Source organism: Pyxicephalus adspersus, chromosome Z (assembly GCF_032062135.1).
Source record: "Pyxicephalus adspersus chromosome Z, UCB_Pads_2.0, whole genome shotgun sequence".
Lineage (NCBI taxonomy): Eukaryota > Metazoa > Chordata > Amphibia > Anura > Pyxicephalidae > Pyxicephalus > Pyxicephalus adspersus.
In genome coordinates this window covers 88,442,053-88,464,306 of record NC_092871.1, presented here as the reverse complement: position 1 = coordinate 88,464,306, position 22,254 = coordinate 88,442,053, and the positions used below count along the sequence as shown (strand labels likewise).

At 39.6% G+C, this 22,254-nt stretch overlaps 1 protein-coding gene across 1 annotated transcript in view; it reads left to right on the top strand.

The window, feature by feature from the left end:
- Window positions 1-20,127, top strand: part of AR (androgen receptor) — a 122,844-nt gene extending 102,717 nt beyond the window's left edge. Inside the window, exons 6-8 of the mRNA XM_072429434.1 lie at window positions 1,746-1,876; window positions 4,073-4,230; window positions 8,623-20,127. Of these exons, the coding sequence (XP_072285535.1) occupies window positions 1,746-1,876; window positions 4,073-4,230; window positions 8,623-8,778 (445 nt within the window). The 3' untranslated portion in view covers window positions 8,779-20,127. The remainder of the gene's footprint in view (window positions 1-1,745; window positions 1,877-4,072; window positions 4,231-8,622) is intronic.
- The last annotated feature ends 2,127 nt before the right edge of the window (window positions 20,128-22,254 follow it).

The following is a 22,254-nucleotide window of genomic DNA, read 5'->3' as shown; positions in this document are numbered from 1 at the left end:
TGTGGGGTCAGGTACTAACGCTGGATGACCTGACTCACAATACCCAGTCCAATTCATCCCAAATGTATTCAGTGGGGTTGAGGTCAGGGCTCTGTGCAGGACACTTGGGTTCCTCCACACCAAACTGGTGACCCCATCGAGCTGGCAGAGTTATGGCTCCTCACCAAACTGTGGCCATAACTCTGGATCAGCACAACTGCAATTCAATATCTTTGTATGATGGAGGATCACCAAGACCCTTCATTGGGACACCTGGACCCCATCGTTTAGGAAGGTGTGCTCCATACATCTGACCATATAGAAAGGTGTGATGTTGGATAATAAAATCTGGCTCACCAATTCATCCCAAAGGTGTTCAGTAGAGTTGAGGTCAGGGCTCTGTGCAGAACATTTGAGTTTCTCCACAGCAAACTGGTGAAACCATGTAATTATGGATCTGGCTTTGTACCCCAGGGTACAGTCATGCTGGAAACTGTCTTTATTGCTGAGTTAACCTGCCAGTGGAAACACCCCAGTAATTTGGAAAGGTGTTCCTGTATTTTTATTCTCATACATTTTCATTAAGCTTGCCGTAGCCACCTGAACCCTTTGGTCATGTTCAAATCTGGGCTGTTCCAACTAGCACTGTTTTGGCACATGTTGATAGTGCCAAAGCTTCCCCACTCCCTCCTGCACCTAGTAATGAGGCAGTAATTTGTGTGTAAGCAGGTCTTTTAGTCAAATTACATGTTGAAGATTTGCCTGTAGGAATGGTTTGGCATTTGTCAATGACAGAAGAGTTTGGGATGATGAGTAAGTAGTATTTTGAATGGTTTGTTTCTATATGTTTTTGGCCAAATCTATGAGCAATTGAAACAGGTATAGGGCCATTGGAAAGTTGGAACTTGCATGTCTTAAATCAGTCTCTACACATAAGTTTACAGTGTGCACCTGACAGCCATGTTGGGGTCCTTAGAATGGTCATGCAGAACCTGTGGGCTCCGGTTCACTAATAAGTATGTTGACTTTGGGACATCAGTAATTTGACCTCAGAAATTGATTTTTGGATGAATAGTGTGAGAACATCTTGTCATCCTGCAGACAAGTAGTGCAATCAACGTAACTCTTTTCTTCTCCTTAACCAGAAAAGGTGGCAGCTTGCAATAAAATATATCTAAAGGCAAACTTTTTGTAAAAAATGGTTGAAACCACTTATGTATTTATTTTTGTATCTGCAATAAGCAGTTACTTATTTGACAATTGCACAATGTAGCAGGGATTGGCCAGAAGGGATCACTTTGATGAAGCTGTCAAGCTTAAACATGTTATATGCCAAAGAGATGCCAAAGTTTGCTAGGAAATATGTAGGGTGATGCTGATGGTGAGCCAAGTCTTTTAATCCAGCAGTAGTACCTGACCTCAAAAACCTCAAAATTTCCATAGACACTCTCCATTATCCAGTGCGAAGCCCTTCAAGAAAAGTAGAGGGTGTTATAGTCACAAAGGGGACAACATTATAATAATGATCATGGTTTTAAAATTGGATGTTCGAAAAGTTCATGTCATGATCAGGTGACCACAAGTTTTTGGCTCCCAGGGTGTATAACTGGCAGTATGAGGATTCCACATACAACCAAATAGTATGAATGATTGCAACTGTTGGACTAAGCAGTGGTCAGTACAACACAGTGTAGAAAATATTATATCATTGTCTTATTTTAACCATGTTATAAGAAATAAACAACTGACCTTCCCCAATTTAACAGGTATCGCATGCACAAATCACGCATGTACAGCCAGTGCGTTCGAATGCGCCACCTCTCACAAGAATTTGGATGGTTACAGATCACCCCGGAGGAGTTCCTGTGTATGAAGGCCCTTCTGCTTTTCAGCATTAGTAAGTATTGAAACATTATATCCCCACCTATATAATGCATTGCAATAACCCATGTGCATCAGTGCATCAAGTTACGGGGTGCCTAGGTGCACTGCTTTAGGGCAGTCTGCAATGCACAGATGGTGAACAAATGATCTGATATGGTTTGTGGTGAAAATAAATAGCATTTCACTATACCATATTACAAACGTTTCTAACAGTCTAAGAGATGGCAAATGCTCTTGTAAAAACGTATCCTGTGTGCAGAAATGTACAGCTGGCTGCTCTACTGGATTTACTGATTGTGGGTTGTAATGGCAAAAAGTCCATCTGAAGGCCTTTTTTGGCAGCATTAAAGTAATGATATCCTTAAAGGACAATGAAAGGTCAATATAGATGGACCACATGTCTTTTAGGAACCTTGACATCTCAAAAAACGGCTGGGTGGAAAGACCAAAAAAGTAGACCAATGAGATGTTGGTTCTGTGTTCTTCCTTTTCCTGAGGCCCGAGCTGTATTATACTAATGATGGTCAAGGCTTGGGTTAATTCGGCTCCATGCAGGACACTGGCAAGACCTGGCTCACCCTAGACCCAAATAAATTCAATAGGGTTGAGGTCAAGTCAACACCACTTTTACGAAAAGGTACCAAAAATACAGCCCCTGAAAGAAATAAAAAAAATACCATCACCCCGGCTTCCCATACTTCCAAGAAATGTGGGAGACATCACCGTGCCATACTGTAGAACATGAGGAGAGCTAAGTGCTCTAAATCCAAGAAGATTGCTAATCTGCAATTTGCATTTAATGCTTTGTGGGCCTCTTGATGATGTCTTAGAAACATTCCAAGCCTTCTTTGTATTATCGTACCCTTTATGGAATAAAGTCGGTAGGGTTGAGGCCACATTTTACAATTACAACATAGGAACTCCCCAAAGCAGCTCTTTTGTTGTGATTTAGGCAAGGCTGTTCAGGTCTCTCTGAAAGGGATCAGACTTTTTTAGTACTTTGAGGTGATGGGTGATATTCCACAATGGGTGGCATTCCACATTCCCTTCATCAGTACCCTTTAGAATTCCCTAACTCATTTGTTTCCCATTTCTGTCTCAGGTGAGCTGCCTGTGACACTTAACTGGACACTTACATTCTGTGAACTCCAATATCTCTGGAACAGAGAGATGTTGACAATTGGAAATGTTGAAGCCAATAGGAAACTTCTTTTGTCCCCCACCTTCCCCATTAAAATGTTACACCCATCATGTCATGCTACCTGTCACACATAGCTACCCCTTACTCTCCATGAACCCCAATGACTCTGTAGAAAAGGGAAATGTAACTGCAAACACAGGACTCTTGTGGCCAACTCCTAAAATGTCATCACTACTGCGCCATCTTAAGATAAGAAAAACTATATACTGGACACTCTGGACACTTTCCTTCTGTGAACCCTAATATCTCTTTAACAGTAGAGGAAGGGAAATGTAGGATAAGTGGGGGACTACCCCCCCCCCCCCTCATTAAAATTGTATCCTACCATACCATGGTGCCCTGTCACATATAAATTATATGATAAATGGGGGCTCTTGTGGCTAACCCCCCACACACAAAAAATGTATCACTCCTACCATACCATGGTGCCCTGTCACATATAAATGTCCACTTAAGTTCTTTAAATCCCAATTTCTGCTGAAAGGGGAGCTATAGGCACATTTTAATATAGCTATAGCTCCGCTTTATATATTATTTTTTATTATTTCCCCTTTATATATTATATTAAAATGTAGGAAAAGGGGGAAGGGAACTCTTTTGGCTAACCTGCTCCTAAAATTTTATTGCTGCAGTGCCATTACATCACAAAAACTATACCTATCATAAAGTGCTACCCCGTCAGATAAAGCTGGCCACTTACCTTTTCTGAACCTTAATTTCTCTGGAACAGGGAAATGTAGGGCCCTGAAGATGATCCAAGAAGTATTTATTGCAGAGATTCTTGATTTGTCATCCCTTATATTTGGTGTATGTATGTTATGGTAACTAGAAACATTTCAATTTTATTTCATTTTAAATTAAACTATTCTTGTTTAAACATACATCTATAATGTTTATTTGTATTATGGCCCGCGAGTTTTATCCCAATGTCAACAGTGGCCCCCGGATGAAGCAATGTCACCACTGACTTTTTCACCTAATATATATTGTGTTCTCACTTGTTTTCAGTTCCTGTGGAAGGTCTGAAGGATCAGAAGTGCTTTGATGAGCTGCGGATGAATTACATTAAGGAACTCGATCGCGTCATCTCCTGCAAAAGGAACAACCCAGCTTCAAGCTCGCGGCGGTTTTTCCAACTTACCAAACTTTTGGATTCTGTGCAGCCTGTGAGTGAGGATTCCTATCTAAAAATTCTTTATCAGCTCTGTAGTAGGTTGGAACCAGAATTGATTATTACACTGCAACAACAGATACACAATGGGACTGATTTATTTAATTTCTCCAAGATAGGAGAAGATAGACTTTCAAGGGAGAACCTGGGAGATCCAACAAACTGGAAATAAAATTTTAAAATCATTTGCTATTGGCAAATGTTCTCAATCCTAGAGCAGATCCATTTAATGTTTTTGGATCACCCAGATTCTCCCATGATAGTCTATCTTCTCCGTCTTGGAAAGGTAAATCAGCTTAATGAAATTCTCATTACACAATAATGGCCATCAACAGGGAATGGCTTAAACACCTCTTCTGGGAAGTCATTCAACAAGATTTTGGAGAGTGTGGGGACATTCCCTGATTTGTGAGATCAGATGCTGATATTAGATGGAAGATCTGGCTCAGCATTCCGATTTATCCCAAAGGTGTTCAGTAGGGTTGAGGTCAGGGCTCTTTGCAGAACACTCGAATTCTGCCCACCCAACTGGTGACATCATGTCTTTATGGGGTAAGCCCTCTTTAGAGCCTACAACATCCTCCATTTTTCTGGCTTTCCCAAAGATTTTGAAGGGTGTCTTTGTGCCCATTTGTGAGGTCAGGTGTTGATGTTGGATGAGAAGACCCGGCTCACCATTCCAAAGATATTCAAAGTTGTTCAGTAGGGTTGAGGTCAGGGCTCTGTGCAGGACACTCGAGTTTCTTCACACCAAACTGGTGACACCACGTTACATAGTAGGTTAGTAAAAAATAGTACATAGTTACGTAGTAGGTTGAAAAAAGACATAAATCCATCATGTTCAACCACTAGGGAAATAAACATATCCCAGATATAAAACCCTATAAGACATAATTGGTCCAGAGGAAGGCAAAAAAAAACCCCGGGTACAATTTGCTTCAACAGGGAAAAAAAATCCTTCCTGATTCCATGAGGCAATCGGATCTTCCCTGGATCAACAGTCTCTGTTATCTTTACTATAAATCCTTAATCCCCAGTTATATTCTGTGCTTCTAGAAATCATCCAGCTTTTTCTTAAAGCAATCTATAGTAGTTGCTGAAACTACTTCCTGAGGGAGCCGATTCCACATTATCACACACCTTACAGTGAAGAATCCCTTCCTTATCCGGAGCTTAAACTTCTTTACTCCAGATGCAAAGAGCGCCCCCTTGTGCTTTGTAATGATCTCAAAGTGAATATTTGGGAAGAGAGTTCTCTATACAGACCATTTATATATTTATACAGGGTGATCATATCCCCCTCTTATACGTCTCTTCTCAAGGGAGAATAGATTCAGTTCAGCTAATTTCTCCTCATAGCGGAGCTCCTCCATTCCTTTTATTAGTTTAGTTGCCCTTCCCTGCACTCTGTCCAATCCCACAATGTCCTTTATGTGTACTGGGGCCCAAACCTGGACTGCATATTCCAGATGTGGTGTGACCAATGCTTTGTACAGGATTATGTCTCCATCTCTGCAGTCTATTCCTCTTTTATTACAAGAAAGTACTTTACTAGCTTTATATATTGCAGCTTGGCATTGCATGCTGTTATTAAGTCTATGATCTACCAGAACTCCCAGATCCTTTTCTATTTCTGACTCCCCTAAATTTATTCCCCCTAGACAGTATGAAGCATGCATGTTGTTACCCCCCAAGTACATAACTTTATATTTATCTATATTAAATGTCATTTGCCACTTGGCTGCCCAATCACACAGTACATCCAGGTCTGCTTGTAGATTATAGACATCCTGTATGGACTTAATTCCATGACATAGTTTGGTGTCATCTGCAAACACAGAAATCCCAAACTCTATATCATTTATAAAGATGTTACACAGTAAAGGTCCCAACACTGAACCCTGGGGTACACCACTAATACCCTCACACCGTTCAGAGTATGAATCATTAATGACAACTCTCTGGATGCGATCTCTAAGCCAGTTCTCTATCCATTTACAGATTGACTTTTCTAAACCTATTGACCCTAATTTGCATATTAACTGTCTGTGGGGTACAGTGTCACATGCTTTAGCAAAGTCCAAGTACACTATATCAACTGCTACTCCACTGTCTACCTGTTTACTTACTTCCTCATAAAAAGAGAGTAAATTTGTTTGACAACTTCTGTCTTTCTTGAAGCCATGCTGACTATCACTTATAATATTATTTTCTAGCAGAAACTCCTCTATGTGGTTCTTTATGAAACTTTCTAGGACCTTTCCAACTATGGACGTTAAACTAACAGGTCTGTAGTTACCTGGTAATCACTTTGCTCCCCATTTTGAAGATAGGAACCACATTGCCCTTATGCCAATCCATCAGTACCTTGCCAGTGACTAAAGAGTCTCTAAAAATTAGAAATAATGGCTTTGCAATAACTGAGCTCAGCTCTTTGATGATGATGAAGGTGATCCTTCATTTTTATATTTTTGGAATGCCCTTTTCTTGTTCCTTATGGCTTTTTTAACATCAGCTGTGAGCCACATAGGTTTTAATTTTAGCCTCTTAAACTTATTACCCATTGGAATATATTTATCAGTTTGCTTTTGTAGAACAGACTTGTAACATTCCCATTTCTGTTCTGTGTTCTTTGAGGACAATATTGTTTCCCAGTCCAAGTCACAGAGAGTCGCCCTTATTAATGGAAAATTTGCTCTCTTATAATGAAATGTTTTTATCTTTCCTGTTTTTGCTTCCTGATTACAGCTTACATTAAATGAAATCATATTATGGTCACTGCTACCCAGATTCTCTTTTATTTGCACATTTGGTATAAGCTCTGCATTGTTAGAAAGAACTAGGTCCAGCAGAGTATCATTTCTAGTTGGGGCTTCTATAAACTGTACCATAAAATTATCTTGTAATACATTCACAAATTTCCTCCCTTTTGCTGTTCCTGTATTGTCATTACTCCAGTCAGTGTCAGGGTAGTTGGAATCTCCCATGATTAAAACATTTCCACTTTTTGCTGCTTTTTCTATCTGTGCTAGTAGTTGATTTTCTATTTCTTCCTTAGCATTGGGGGGCGCTATAGCAGACTCCAATCATTAGTTGTGTGTTATTCACCCCCACATTCACCTCCACCCATAATGCCTCAACCTCATCATTTGTTCCATCCACAATTTCTTCTTTCACATTCACTTTTAGATCACTTCTCACATACAGACACTACCACCCTTTTGTTTGACTTTGTCTTTAGGAAAGAGAGTATACCCAGGAATATTGACAGCCCAGTCATGTGAAGAACAAAGCCAGGATTCAGCAATACCAACTAAGTCATAATTCACTCATTAAGGCTTCCAACTCCCCTATCTTGTTTACAAAACCTTGACATGTTCATCTATCTCTAGTTCTAGCTTCCTTGTCAAACTGTGAACCACAAAGGAATTGGGTTTCCAGAGCCTTTTGGTTCTGAATGGCCATCAAAAATGGTAGACCATTAGTCTGTTGGTTCAGTGTTTTTTTCTTTTCCTGTGGCTTCCGCTTCGACCCTAGCTTCTGAGCTACATTATAGAAATCATGGCTGGGGGCTTGGATAAATTAAAATCTGTGCAGGACACTGGCAAAACCTGGCTCACCATTCCTGTTTATCCCAATGGTGTTTAATAGGTTTCAGGTCAGGGATCTGTGCAGGATGCTTGAATTCCAATTAGACCCAAAGGTGTTCAGTAGGGATGAGGTCAGGGCTCTGTGCAGGACACTGGAGTTCCTCCACACCAAACTGGTGACCCCATGTCTTTATGGAGCTGGCTTTGTACCCCGGGGCACAGTCATGGGGGAACAGAAAAGGGTTCTCACCAAAATGTGACCACAAGGCTGCAATTGTCTGCAATGTATTTGCATGTTGTGTTAAAAGAACCCTTCTCTAGGGACACCCGAACTCCTCAAGACATGGTCAAGTGTCCACAGTCTCCGAGTTAACAAACCTAGTTGTCTCTATGGCCACAAGCAGTTTTTTAGAATGCAGTATTACATAAACACATTGCTCCTTTCATCTGATTTGTGAATGAGATATTGATGTCAGATGAAGCATGTTATAATTTGTTTCTACAGCTTTTATCCAAGCTCATCAATCACCAGGCATGCTTCCACCATGACCTTTTAATGCAGTTTCATGCAACAATTTTGGACTAATCATGTGGTTATAGTCATATGATAACTCATTCTTCATGTGAATGTAGTTTATTTTCAGAAATGCTATCTGCACTCTTCCCAGCACACACACACACAAACTTCCAAATCGGCTTACCACAAGGCTTGCATGGTTTTTTTCAGCCTGTTATCTCATGGAAACCTTTTTTTCTATTGAGCTTTCATGTCTAAAATGTTCTCATTTTTGTTTTAGATTGCTCGTGAGCTGCACCAGTTTACATTTGACCTATTTGTGAAGGCTCAGATGGTGAGCGTGGATTTTCCTGAGATGATGTCTGAGATTATTTCTGTCCAAGTCCCCAAGATCCTGTCTGGAAGAGTCAAGCCCCTCTACTTCCACAGTTCATGAAGGGCCCTCTGTGGGCTGCTTCCCTTACCCATGCAGTGTGCCTTAAGGGTCACCGTGTACAGATATGCAAAATGGACATTGCCTCCAGTTTTTACTGTGTTATGTCAGAAAGGCACGATCGCATGTTTGTGCGCAGGACGAATGTCATGCAAACCACATGCTATGCGTGTGCCATGTGACCGACCCACAGGAGGACACACAGGGGGTACCATTATGGTTTTTACTAGCAGACTACAGTGCTTTATTGCTTTTGGAGTACTTCAGTTTCAAAATGTGATTTTCTGGGGGAAATCAGAAATACGGAAGTGTTTCTACACATTATACCAATATGCTCATTATCCTATATGGCAGTTTATACAGAGTTATGTACCCAATGTAAGAAGAGATGCTGGGATATGGATAAAATACACGGCTTGTATGGTGTTTGACAACACAAACGGCGTCTCTTTAAAAAAGCAACAAATATAGAAAAATAACTGGTGGCCCTGCTAGAAATTTTGTGGGTTTATAGCTTCCTTTAGAGAGCCAACAACTCTTAGATGTCCTATAATGCCAAGCAGTGGTCGGTTCTTCTTCCTGGACTACTGAACCCAACTTCTCTTGTGGTATATAGATAAGTAGCGGGGTAAGAGTGTCATAAAGGTCTGCAAAAGAGACCTGAACAGGGTTGACCACACTGCTTGGAATTTCGGCACCGTTGTCAGCCCTCTACAGGAAGCTCAGAGCTCATTGGATTTCTGGTTGGTATCTTTCTGTATTTGCAGCATATTTAAAGAGACAAAACGTGAGAAAATAATTATGTCTTGTGGAGATAACTATTTTTTTTTTTTCTTTGACCGGATACATTAAGTCTACACAGAACTCTATACCAAAATAATGTTTTTCTGGCTGCAGAGCCTAGGCAACATGGCAAGGACTTGGTTATTTCCCATGTTAGATTTAATGTTGATTATGTGCTCTTGTGTACCAGCCAGGAAATGTCGGGTCTAAATCACAAGCCAAACGGGTGATTGAGTACTTCAGCCGGCAACAAAACAGCACTTTGGATACATGACCCTCTGATTGAGGAGCACAGCTGTACATATAATTAAGAGTTTTCTTGCTGACTCTGATGGCGGGGAGGGATAGGGAGATGAGAGGCATTTAAACGACTGCTCATGGCTGCCTAAGGAATAAAATCAGCTCCATGAAAGTTGAAGAAGGGTCTATTCCAGGTTCCCAATTCTCTACCCAGTGAACAAGTGCTCTCTGAAATTCTATACTGCACACCTAGGCTTCTAGCAGCTTTTATTTTCCTGCATATAGCATGCATTATTAGGATATACCAAAAGTTTCAACATTTTCAATATATTTCTTGTTCAGCTTATATCAGAAAATGTATATTTCTATAGAGCCAATCTTAATATTTATAGCAAATATTTTAAATCCTTTTGTATCTTTAATAGAAACCCACCATGTGGTTTACCAATCCCCAACTACACTATATGGCCCAAGGTGTGTGGACATTTGACCATACCAGGTTGGGTGAGGAGCAACTAATAGCAGGAAGCCTTCTGACCAATAATTTGTGTCTATTTCTTGAAAAGTAATCAATACAACCAACATGTTTCAGGTGAACAGCCAAGTGTTTTCTTTTGAGGCTTGAATGTACACTAAAGGGCTATTGTCTTTGAGGGCCAGGATCTGCACTCATTTATCAGAGTTCTCTAACAGACAACAGTAATTTTAGTATGTTTTAGACGGATTCAGAAAATTCAGGTCGGTTTGTAGTCCATGAGGACTGGATAACCCTGGTATAGTGCAGTCATCAATGTCCCAAGATGAGACAACAATTTCAGTTTTTCCTTGTATCTTTACAATGGCATTGGGCAGGCCTGTTGCCCCAAACACGTTGGATGTAGTTATCATTTTTGGGATCTAAGACTTCCTGTTATTGGTTCCAGATTCTGCTCACATTATTCCTCAAAATAAGTAATCTGATTCAGGATCTTGTCATTGTCATCCAAGCAGCAGCAGCCAAGGACCACAACTGGGTCCCCATGTGTTTTTATTACAGGATATCCTCTGCAAATGTATATACGACCCCTACCTGTCCATGATAATGTGACTGCTAAGGCAGCATGGATTGTAAATGGAAATCCTAAAGGACAAGGTTGACCATCATGAATTTGTTGGACATCCCATTCCAAAACTGTGGCTCATAATATGAAGTACCCTACACCCCCACTCTTTCATGACCATTATTATAAAGTAACCCCCCCCCTTCCCCATTTATTGGCTTTAAATGTGAAGGTGCCCCACTATTCCATTCTTTACTCCTCTGAGAAGGCTCCTCAAGCTTTTGTTGGACAAGTCTACTGTTGGATGAGAAGAATTGGCTCACCATTCAGTTTCATCCCAAAGGTGTTCAGTAGGGTTGAGAATAGGACTTCCAAGTTTCCCCACACCAAACTGGCATTGTAAAAGTGAATAATTTTGGAAAGGTGTCCACATTCTTGTAACCATATAGTGGAGAACCTTCTATTTTGAACCTTTACCGATGGTGGTAATAAGTGGTTTCTTTACGGGTCAATGGGGCTAATTAAGAGAATATATTTGCACTAACCTGAATCCACTTCAAAGCAAAAAGTATATATAACTATATGTGGGTTTAAAAGCATGAACTATGGTAATCAATTCCAATGGGATTGGGGGGGATACTAATCCATTTTACCTTGTGATGTTATTATCTTCAATACCATTATATGTAAAGATTTTTCAACCAATGGTTACGTACCATAGTTTTGCACTAAACCCAGCACTACGTAGATATAAGTTTCAGGGAGTCTGTATTTTGTGTATTAGGCAGCATCTCTGATACAGCAATGATTGTTCTGCACCTACAATTTGATTATGCAATGGTGCATTGGGTTCCTTCACTCATTCTTTACGCATTTATGTTCTTCGAACTTTCAAGATTTTCCTAAATAGTTCCAAGGAAGATATTCTATTGCAAATGAGATCAGTAAAAATTATGAAATGCATTTCAAATGCAGCCATCTATCAAAGGGCAAGTCAGTGTTTCACCAGAAACGTTATAATGGCACAGTTCTGATTTTCCTGTTCATAAAATTGGGAATGAGACATTATTATCACATAATAAGTATTTATCAGATACCCACTTCTTTATAAATGAGCCCCTTTCTCTTGGTATCAGCCCAATGTAATCCTTTATCCATATAAAAGAAGCCGGGGGGGGCAACCGGAGCCGAAAGGTGAGCTGCAATGCACCGCGAGATCTGATCGGGCCAAAATTTACTATTTTTTACAACCAGAGCCAGCTTTATGGTTGAAGAGGATGGCAGTGCTGGAACCTTTATGCCCATTTTATAATCAGCTAGGGATTAAAGGGGATGGGGGGTTGCTGTACTTTTGTATGCATTACTATTTTTTCTTCATTATACTTTTCCTAAACATAGTTCTATATTGAGAAATGACCATAGTTTATTAATGATATATATATTTTACCAGTATATGTTTTGGTGGCAGACTGTTGATTAAACTTAGACTGATTAAGGGTTAACAAAGACCACCAAAAAAGCACTATAGTACTACTGTTGTCCTCGAGGGGGTAAATTTGCACTATAGGAATATATTTGTGGCCATTTTCTGGCGATTCTAACCTTTAAAATTTAAATTTATATATTTTTTTCCTTAAAAAAAGATTTTGATACAAAACAAAGCACTTTAAGTCTTTTAGGCCCAATAATCATTTACCAAGATAAAAGTATATTCAGAGACAAAACTTTTTGTAGGTGGGGTGGGGTGGTTTAGAACCTCTGTGAGGTTTTATTGTGTAGAATGTAGAAGTTGGGGTGGTTGATCTTTTAAAATACCAGGTGATCTGGAGCTCTGGAAAGATTATACTTATTAACCTTCGGATCCCTCCAGTTCTTTATGTCCAGTATATGTTATATGTAATGGCACTAAGCCCTGATAAAGAGGGCATTTACCCCCAAAATGTGTCAGCCTTTTTTTAAACTGAAGTCTGGACTTTATATCTATTGCTTTGCATGCTTTCATCCTTGGACACTAAGAAGATAGATATACTTTGACACTTTTAGGAAACCCATTCCACTTTGATGAAAGTGTAGTCCAGTCTCCAGTCTTGGGGGGACTAATAAATCCATCCCTAAGTCCCTACTCACAGCCATTGCCATCAAGAAACAAAAAATGGATTTATAGTTTTGTGAAAACTTATTCCATGGACATAATCGACTTTTCCTACATGCAAGCATTAGACCCATTAAAACCATTAAGCAGTGCCCACAGATAAAGGCGAAATACTTGCTAAAACACATTACATAAAATTACATTTTCACTATTTGATCCACTAAACAATAACAGCGACAATGAACTTGGCATACATTTTTTACCACTCCTCCATGCAAATGTTTTAATTTAACAATCTGCCCATTCCAAATCCCACCACAACATTTCAATGGGATTTAGATTAGGCCTTTCATTAGCTTTCCTCCCCTATGACCAATCTCAGGTCTTTTATTAGGCCAAGCTTTAACTCTCCATTTTTTCTTTTTGATTTGTTTTTTGGTGGATTTGTTAGCCTTAGCTTTCAAACAAGGGGCTTCAAATTCATTTCAAGTACACTCTGATATGATGCCGAATTCATAGCTGGCCCAATGGGTGGAGGATTCCCAGATGCTTAAGTAGCAAAGTCTGATTTTCTTAATAGTGTTTTCCGCCAAATATGTCTACTGTTCCTATGGTCAGTCAGCTCTTTTGTCCTTGTTTTCCTAAAGTTTTATCCAGGATGATGATGTAATTAGTAATACTTAGTCACATCACAGATAAGACAGGGCAAAGGAACATAAGGGGCTTCTTAAGGCCCCCTAATGTTGGCCATGATATGAAAAGGTCCTGTTGCATGTAACTAAGTACTATCAAGTAGTAAATTGTATTTCCCCTTTGTTCATATTCATTGAAAATTGATTGTTGCCAGTCCCAGATCAGTTAAATCCCAGATTAGACAAGACCAAAGAACATAGGGGGCTTTTAAAGGCAAATGTAACAATTATTTATTTACATAGTGAAATATATACAAAATTATCAATCGCTATGGTGACATGCCACAAAATATAAAAATGCTATTCCAGCAATAAGATTGAAAAGAAAAGTTGAAAAAAAGATAGCAGACTTGTGTGCTCGACACGTTTTGCCTTTATTGGCTTCCTCAAGGGAGGTAGAAACCTAAAATCTACATGCTGCCCCTCTACTTAGGACGGACCTAGGCTGCCCAAACAAGCTGCCCCTATACATTTGGATATACAGGGAGAAGCTTGTTTCCCTACCGGTCACCACAGTGGAACTCCCATAGCTTTTTTGGTTTCTGAGAACTCTCCAAAAAAACTACAAATACCCCTTTATTTGCACCATAGGGACATTTATATACCTACCTCCCTCTTTGGCATGAATGTCCTATTTTTGTAATTTCAAAAAGATTAACAGTTATTGTAAATTATACGTTTCTTCCTCCCAATAACTGAAATGCGTTGGGACCGGAACAACTGCTTTTTGGACTTCATCGTTATTTCTTATTGTGGCAATAGCATTTTTTTATGTTTAGCATCCTTGTGGCACAATTTCACCATACCAAATATAAATGTTGTATACACTTCACTATGAAAGTAAATAATTGTTCACATTTGCCTTAAAAAGTTCTTTAGCCTTGTCTTATCTGTTATTTAACTGATCTGAGGCTGGCAACAAGCAATTTTCTCTATACGTCCCACGGCAAACTGCACTGCTCCAATTTTCTTTTTGGCTTTTTCCTTGAACAGCGCAAATCGATGCAATCTTCTTTGAGCTGTAGGTGCTCTTAGATACCAACAGTTGCAAAAAAGTTAGCTTCACATCCTGTGATATAATTTTTGGGGTTTTTGGAGACTTCTTTTACCTCTTTTTAGCATCAAGCAATCATCTGTTGGGATGTTGAGTGCAGATAATTCGGCCATCTTTTTCACCTTTTTTTCTGAGGGCCATTGAGAGCTCTTTTGACTTTGGCATGACGTCAATGGTAAAATAAACACCCAACCTTCCATATATGATGAATAAAACACCAGCATTTTCTATAAGCACTTTTTATTTTCAACCTAATCTGTCCAATTTCATGAATCTGAAGAGGTGGAAAATGTATTTTAAATACTCCATATTTTTATGCCGTTTGTTCAAACATTTCCCCTTTATCCTTAGGCACTGTTTGCATGAAGATTTATTGTTTGCATTTCCAATATTCTCAAAAAGAATTCCACATTGTACTTACATTTTCACTTTTCCTAAACTGTTACTGAACAGGAAAGCCCAAAGAATCAGAAGAAGCATTAAATTGCTCTAATTAACCCAGATTTTCAAGCATCTACTGTGACTTTTTTTTCCCACCAGGGCAGCCAAATTGCTTAGGATGACATTTTGCACAAAGAGTTGATTTCTACAACAGACACAACAGGTCACTTGTGCAATTAGAACAGATAAGTAAAGTGTAGCCTGAGAAAAGTCTGGTTGTGTTTGTGGAATGTGTAAGATATTCCTTTATCAGAGCCAGTTATAGGTCAATCCAGATGTTAAAAATGTAGTCATTGTAATTATATAATGAGGCTACTTTGGAGCAAGTTTTACTTGAATGTATGATTGGCCAATTTAGCTTTTTTTTTTGCTTTTGTAAGGTTTTGTAAGCTTTATATCTCTTGCCAGGACAGACATACTTCTTGGGAATATCACAGTGTGCAACCTTCAAAAATCAGCATGAAAACATTTTTGTTTTTGTGATAAGCCGATCATGTGCTTGCAGACATTTTTATGACAAATTGAATCAAGCTTTATCATTTAACTTTATTAAAAATCATATTATATATTATGTATCTACAAAGCTTTTATATGATCAGAAACAAAGCTAAGTGCGATTAAAGATAGTAGAGTTCCTGCAATGATTAATTTGCACTATTGATTTCTTTTTGAAGGTAGCAGATGAGTTCTAGATGTTCATGAAATATTTTAAGATGAGAGAAGTTGGGTCTGCAGGGTAGATGCACTAGTAAACCCAATATGGCCAAAGGTTTGTGGACCGTCTGATCTAAAGTATATAAGTTATTTGCATTCCCTTACCATGGGCATTAATATGGAATCAACCCTCTCCCATATTTATAATTTGTATTTACCAAGCTGGAGTGTCATTGGGGGTTTTTGTCCATTTAGGAAGTCAGCTACTGAGGAAGAATGAGATCTTTCTCATCATTGGTGATCCAGTATTTCCCGTGGGTGTTTAGTAGGGTTGGGGTAAAGACTGTGCCCTTGTTTCTCCTTATCAGACTTGAGACCCCATATCTTTATAAAGTTGGTTTTGTACAGTCATGGAGGGAACATAAAAGTATCTAACCCAAACTGGTGACACAATGTCTTTTTGAAGCTGGCTTTGTACACCATAGACATTCATATGGAGTCAACCCTCTCCCCAATTTTTTTTTTTTTGCATTTACTCTTCTGGGAAGGGTTTCCATGGGATTGTGGAGTGTTGATTGGAGTTGGTGCCCATTTAGGAGGTGAGCTGTTGAAGAAGATTGGGACCTTCCTCAACATTGGTAATATATTTCCTGTTGGTGTTTATAGTTGGGTTGGGGTCAAGACTGTGCCCTGGTTCTTTCTCCCATATTAGACTGGTGACACAATGTCTTTATGGAGCTGGCTTTGTACACAGGATGGCAACAATGGGGCAACAGAAAAGGGTCTCCCCCAAACTGGTGACCCCATGTCTTTATGGAGCTGGCTTTGTACCCCGGGGCACAGTCATGGGGGAACAGAAAAGGGTCTTCACCCAACTGTGACCACAAGGCTGGAAGCGCACAGTTACCTAAATTGTCTTTGTATGATGGAGAATTAAAAGGTCCAAAAACTTTTGGTCATAGAGTGCATTTTTTATTATAAATATGACGATTCAAAGAGTTTTTAAGGAGGTAACAAAAAGATGGTTCTGTAAGAACTATAAACTTTTCAATATGTTCCTACAATCCTTCCTTTTGGTGCCAAGGTTTTCTATTTCTCATTATACATTTAATCAATGATACAACATAAAGAGATCCTCCTAGTTTTCAATATTGTATGTGAGCCCTTTTGTACTCAGCAATTCTATGAGTCATTGTCCTTACTAAACCCCAAACCTTTGCATGAAATTCTGAAAACATGCTCTCTTTGTAGATGATATTTGGGAATTCTTCAAGGTTGTTTTGATGATGTTATTTTATCCAGTTTTGTCAATAACATTTTGTACAGGAATATCGTCATTCGTGGGAAGTGTTTTTTTACATGAGTTTTTTTTTTTTTTACTAGTTGTAGCATTTTACATTGCTAATATTACACTGAAAGTGCATTGCTATGTCATTGTGACCTCCACTTCTTTGGCTGTTTAAATAGCCAATAATAATACTTCTCTCAATTGTTAAGCTAATATTTATCGAGCATCTTGTAAATAGGATTAGGTCAATTGGGCTTTGGATCTCAGTTAGGCTGCAAGCTCACAATGATGGAGAACGATCCATTTTTGACAGCCCACAGGTATCAAAGTTTGCCCTTCCATGGTCATAGTGAAAGTTGGGTCTTCTTAAAAAACATTAGGTTCTTTTCTGGCTCATTTAGTACATGACAAGAGCTTCAAGCTAGGTTGGTTCTGGAAGTCATCACACGGTGATAGCGAGTCTAAACTAGGAGCAGATACCATTAAAACACCCAGTAAGTATTGCAGACTGTTGGTCTTGCTCTGATTGATGGCTTAATGGTAAAGCATCTCTGCTTAGGACCCCCAAATCTCCTAGCTCAGTCCTTCCAGGAGATCCCACAATGCTGACACACTAGAAAAACATAATATCACCTTGAATTTCATGTATATTTTATAAATCGGTACCCACCCCTGGTCTGGATCCTGGGAAACATGTGAGTTGCAGCTATGCCTAATAGAACAAGTGTTATAATAAAGCCCCGAAGGGTCATACACAGCTCATGGAGATAAAGCAGTTTTACACGAGTTGGTAAAAACATGGTACATATGATGCTATGAGTACTTAAAACACCACCTACCTGTCTACCTTTTTAAGTAACACGCTCTAAAATAAAAGTTGTTAATCATTGCCTTTTATTTCTGCTTTGCTTTGTGATATTCATGAAAGCCTCACAGTGCCAAATAACTACCTAAGATGTAAATATATATAAAAGCATTTTTATCATTTTGCTACAAGGTTTCAGCAGCCAATTATATTCCTTCATTGGAACATGTGCTGCTGGAAGCTTACCAGGGTCATGTCTAGCCCACTGCTTACTCTGGGTTGCGTAGCTCCGGGCAATTTGTTATAAGGTTTAAACCATTTTGCACGATACTTGTGTTACACAGTATACGTTGCCTTTTATCTACCTGACAATATTCCCCACATCAGTTCATGGGGACCTCTGAAACTACCTATCTTGTCTATATTTTTACCTGTGATACACAGACCTGGAACAAATCAGTACTATCCAGTTGTCAGGTAATTTGTTTTGCGTAGTGAAAGGGTTTGAAACAAATGAAACCGATTTGAATGCTGTGCTTTCTACATAATGTATGGCTTTTAACCATCATTTTAATGGACACCAGAACAGGGCAGTGCCTTAATCTTCCTCCTATGGTGGTCCATTGGGCATTGGAAATGTACGAGCATTAAGAATGACAATCCACATACACTATATGGCCAAAAGTGTCCAAACATCTGACTATTGTATGAACTCCTTAGGAAACCCAAAACCATGGCCATGGAGTAGCCCCCATATAATATCCTCAGCTCTCCTGGGAAGACTTTCTATGAAATTTTGGAAGGTGTGGGAATTGGCCCTCTTTGTGAGATCAGGTTCTGATGTTGGAAAAAAAGAACTGGCTTACAGTATTGCAAACCATAAATATGGAGTTTTCAGCCCCTTTTGTGGCTGTCATAGCCTCTTTTCTTCTTCCCAGAAGATATTAGAGTGTGTCTGTGGGACTTTAGTCCCATTTGTAAGTTTAGATACTGATGTTGGATGGGCAAACCTGGGTCATAGTCAGTGCTCCAAACCATCAATATAGAGTTGCCCCTTTGTGACTATTATAGCCTTCATCCTTCTTGTGGACACCTGGCCACCACATCTATATGAGCTTTTCACACATCCCATTCTAAAACATGGCCCATTCTAAAAGTTGTCCCCTTTGTAGCTATACCATCCTCCACTGTTCTGGGGAGGCTTTCCACCAGATTTTGGAGGGTGTCCATAGGAATTTGCCCCCATTTGTCAGGTTGGGTACCGATGTTGGAAGACCTTGCTCACAATCAGTGTTCCAAACCATTGATATAGATTGGCCCCGCTTTGAGGCTGTCATAGACTCCAATTTTCTGGGAAAGATCCCCAGAAGATATTGGAGTCTGTTAATGCAAAATAAGGTCAGGTACTAATGTTGGATGACAAGTCCTGGCTCACAATTCCAATTCATCCCAAAGGTGTTCAGTAGGGTTAAGGGCCGGGCTCTGTGCAGGACACTCGAGTTCGTCCAAACTGGTGACCCTATGGCTTTATGGAGCTGGCTTTGTACACAAGGGTACAGTCATAAGGTCTTCAAAAAAGGCTCTTCACCAAACTGGTTAGGTGTGCACAGTTATCTAAAATGTTATATGAACAGTACCCTTCCCTGAAAACCCCTGAACCCAGTCATTTTGAGGTGGGTAGTCCACTTGCCTTTAGCCATATATTATTGGTGTGATGGTGAGGTGTCTATCAACTTCTGGCCATATAATGTGTTGCGTAATGTATGTAATCACTGCAAATGTTACAACAGCCATCATAAGCTCATGTTTTAAGGGACACTTTGTATTAGTGCTTGGTTCCTGCTTCCCAGGGAACAAAGACTGACAGATCTGATGCTTCAGATGCCGGTGCCACAAGGCCTCTTCTGATCTTCTGCCTTTAACCACCTTTTTGCTGCTACTTAGATAATTAGTTTGCTCTGGCAAGGATGGTTTAAACCAAAAAAGTCATGCTGATGAGGTACTGGGGAATATTTGCTTTTTTTCTTATGATTGTTATGTGAAAAGGAAGATGCAAAAAAAAAATATTTTTTTTATTCATTTTTAGAATGTTATTGCTGTCATTTTTTTAAAGAAAAAAGAATGTATATGAATTTTATGTTCTTGTGTAAACCTATATACTGATCGATATATCTAATTGTCATGTAGAAACTAGTAAAACCATCCTGCATCTTGTCTTTTTATGATTTTGCTGAACATAAAGTTGAATGTGATTTCTGCTACAGACTTGGTGTTTCATTATTTTTTTCTTTATGACCTTGGAGACTCTTAACCTGTTGGAATTTTTCAATTTTTTAATATCTTCATGTGGTCAGGGTGACCTACCTTTTCTGAGAAAATCAATTAGTATCATATGTATGCGGTCGGATGTGTGGGAGGACCTGCATTCATATCAAGCATTCCGGAGATGCTCAGCAAGCAAACCCCACGTTATACTTTGTATGGCCCTGCAGACCTAATAGTTAATAGAGCATGCAACAAAAAGAGGACATGATGAATTGAAAAAGAATTTGAGAGCCCCCAAGGCTCTCAGCCAGGCACAGAAGGTGTGCTTCTTTGGCACAATGACAGACTCGTTCTAGTATCTGGAGTAACAGGTCAGCTGGCTCCATGAATAAGGGTATTCTATCAAGGCTGAGTAGTTTTCTGAAAGTGGTGGATAATTAGATAGTGATGACAGAGATGGGAGTGCAGTTTAAATATATCATGGCCACAACTGCTTGAACTTCATATGTTTCCAAGATAGGGCGGAAGTGTTTTACCCTTGTGTCACCAGAGGTCCTTGAATCCTAGAAGCCCAGTATTTGCATTATATGGCCGGAGGTCTCTAGATACCTGGTCATCACATTTATATGAGATTGCAAGATAATTCATTACAAAACCATCAATATTAACATAAAGTTGACCCCTTTGTTATTGTAACATTTTTCTGGGTAGGCTTTCCACAAGATTTTGGAGTGACTGTGAGAAATCATTCTTTAATATAGAGTTGCGTCTGTAATAGCCTTCACTGTCCCTGGAAGAGTTCACACAAAGATTTTGGATTGTGTCTGTGGGATTGGCCCCCATTGGTGAGGTCAGGTAAAGAAGTTGGATGAGAATGCCTGGCTCACCATTCCAAGCCATCCCAAAGGTGTTACAACTAGCCAAAACTATGGTCATTAAAATGATGTTGACCTCTTTGTGGCTGTAGAATCCTCCAGTGTCCACTCCTCCACCATTCCAATTCATCACAAAGGTGTTCAGTAGGGATGAGGTCAGGGCTCTGTGCAGGACATACGAGTTCCCCCACACCATACTGGTGAACCCCATGTCTTTATGGAAGGGGCTTTGTACCCTGGGGCACAGTCATGGGGCAACAGAAACCTGTGACCACAAGGCTGGAGGAGCACAATTGTCTACAATGTATTTGTATGATATTCAGGACATTCAGGAAAATTGGTTGGCAGCTATAGCCCTCCAGTTGTAATGGAATGGACATGTTTGGTGTCATCTCTCTTCCATCCCCTTGGCCAGGAGATACTTCCAACTCTTCCTGAGCCTTAAGATTACCCAACTTCTTTAGTTTGCGTGCTGGAAGAATACAATTGTGCTCACCATTCCAATTCATTCCAAAGATTTTATTGCATACAGAAAACAAACACCATGTTAATGGAGTTGTCTATAATATCATCAGCTCTCCTGGGAACTCCACAAGATTTTGGAGGGTGTCTCTAGGAATTTGCCCCCATTTTTAGGTCAAGTACTAAAATTTAATGGGAAGACCTGGCTCACAATCAGTGCTCCAAACCATCAATATGGAGTTGCACCTTTGTGACTTTCATAGCCTTCACTCTTCTTGTGGACATCTGACATCTATATGAGCTTTTCAGACATCTCATTCCAAAGCCATGACTACTCATATAAGGTTGCCCCCTTTGTAGCTAAAACATACATCAATCTTTTGGGAAGGATTTCCAACAGATTCTGGAGAGTATCTATAGGAATCAGTAGGAAACCCCATTTGTGTGGTCAGGTCCTGATGTTGGATGAGAAGACCTGGCTCACCATTCCAATTCATCCCAGCAGTTTTTAACATACCTAATAAACCTAATAGTCATCAAGGGGTAGAACTGATTGACATAGGAGGTGAACCTCTATACTGTAAAGTGCACACAGAGCTAGCCACTGGGGACAATATACATCATCAGTGGCCATCCAATGGCCGAATATGATTGCACAACTATGAAAGTCCACGATGGAGCCAGATAGTGCAGCAATGACGGGTCCTGGACTTATCATTGCCGCAGAGTGGGTGCACATGGGTAAGTATGTACCATAGGTGTATATTGTGTATACGTGCTGATAATAG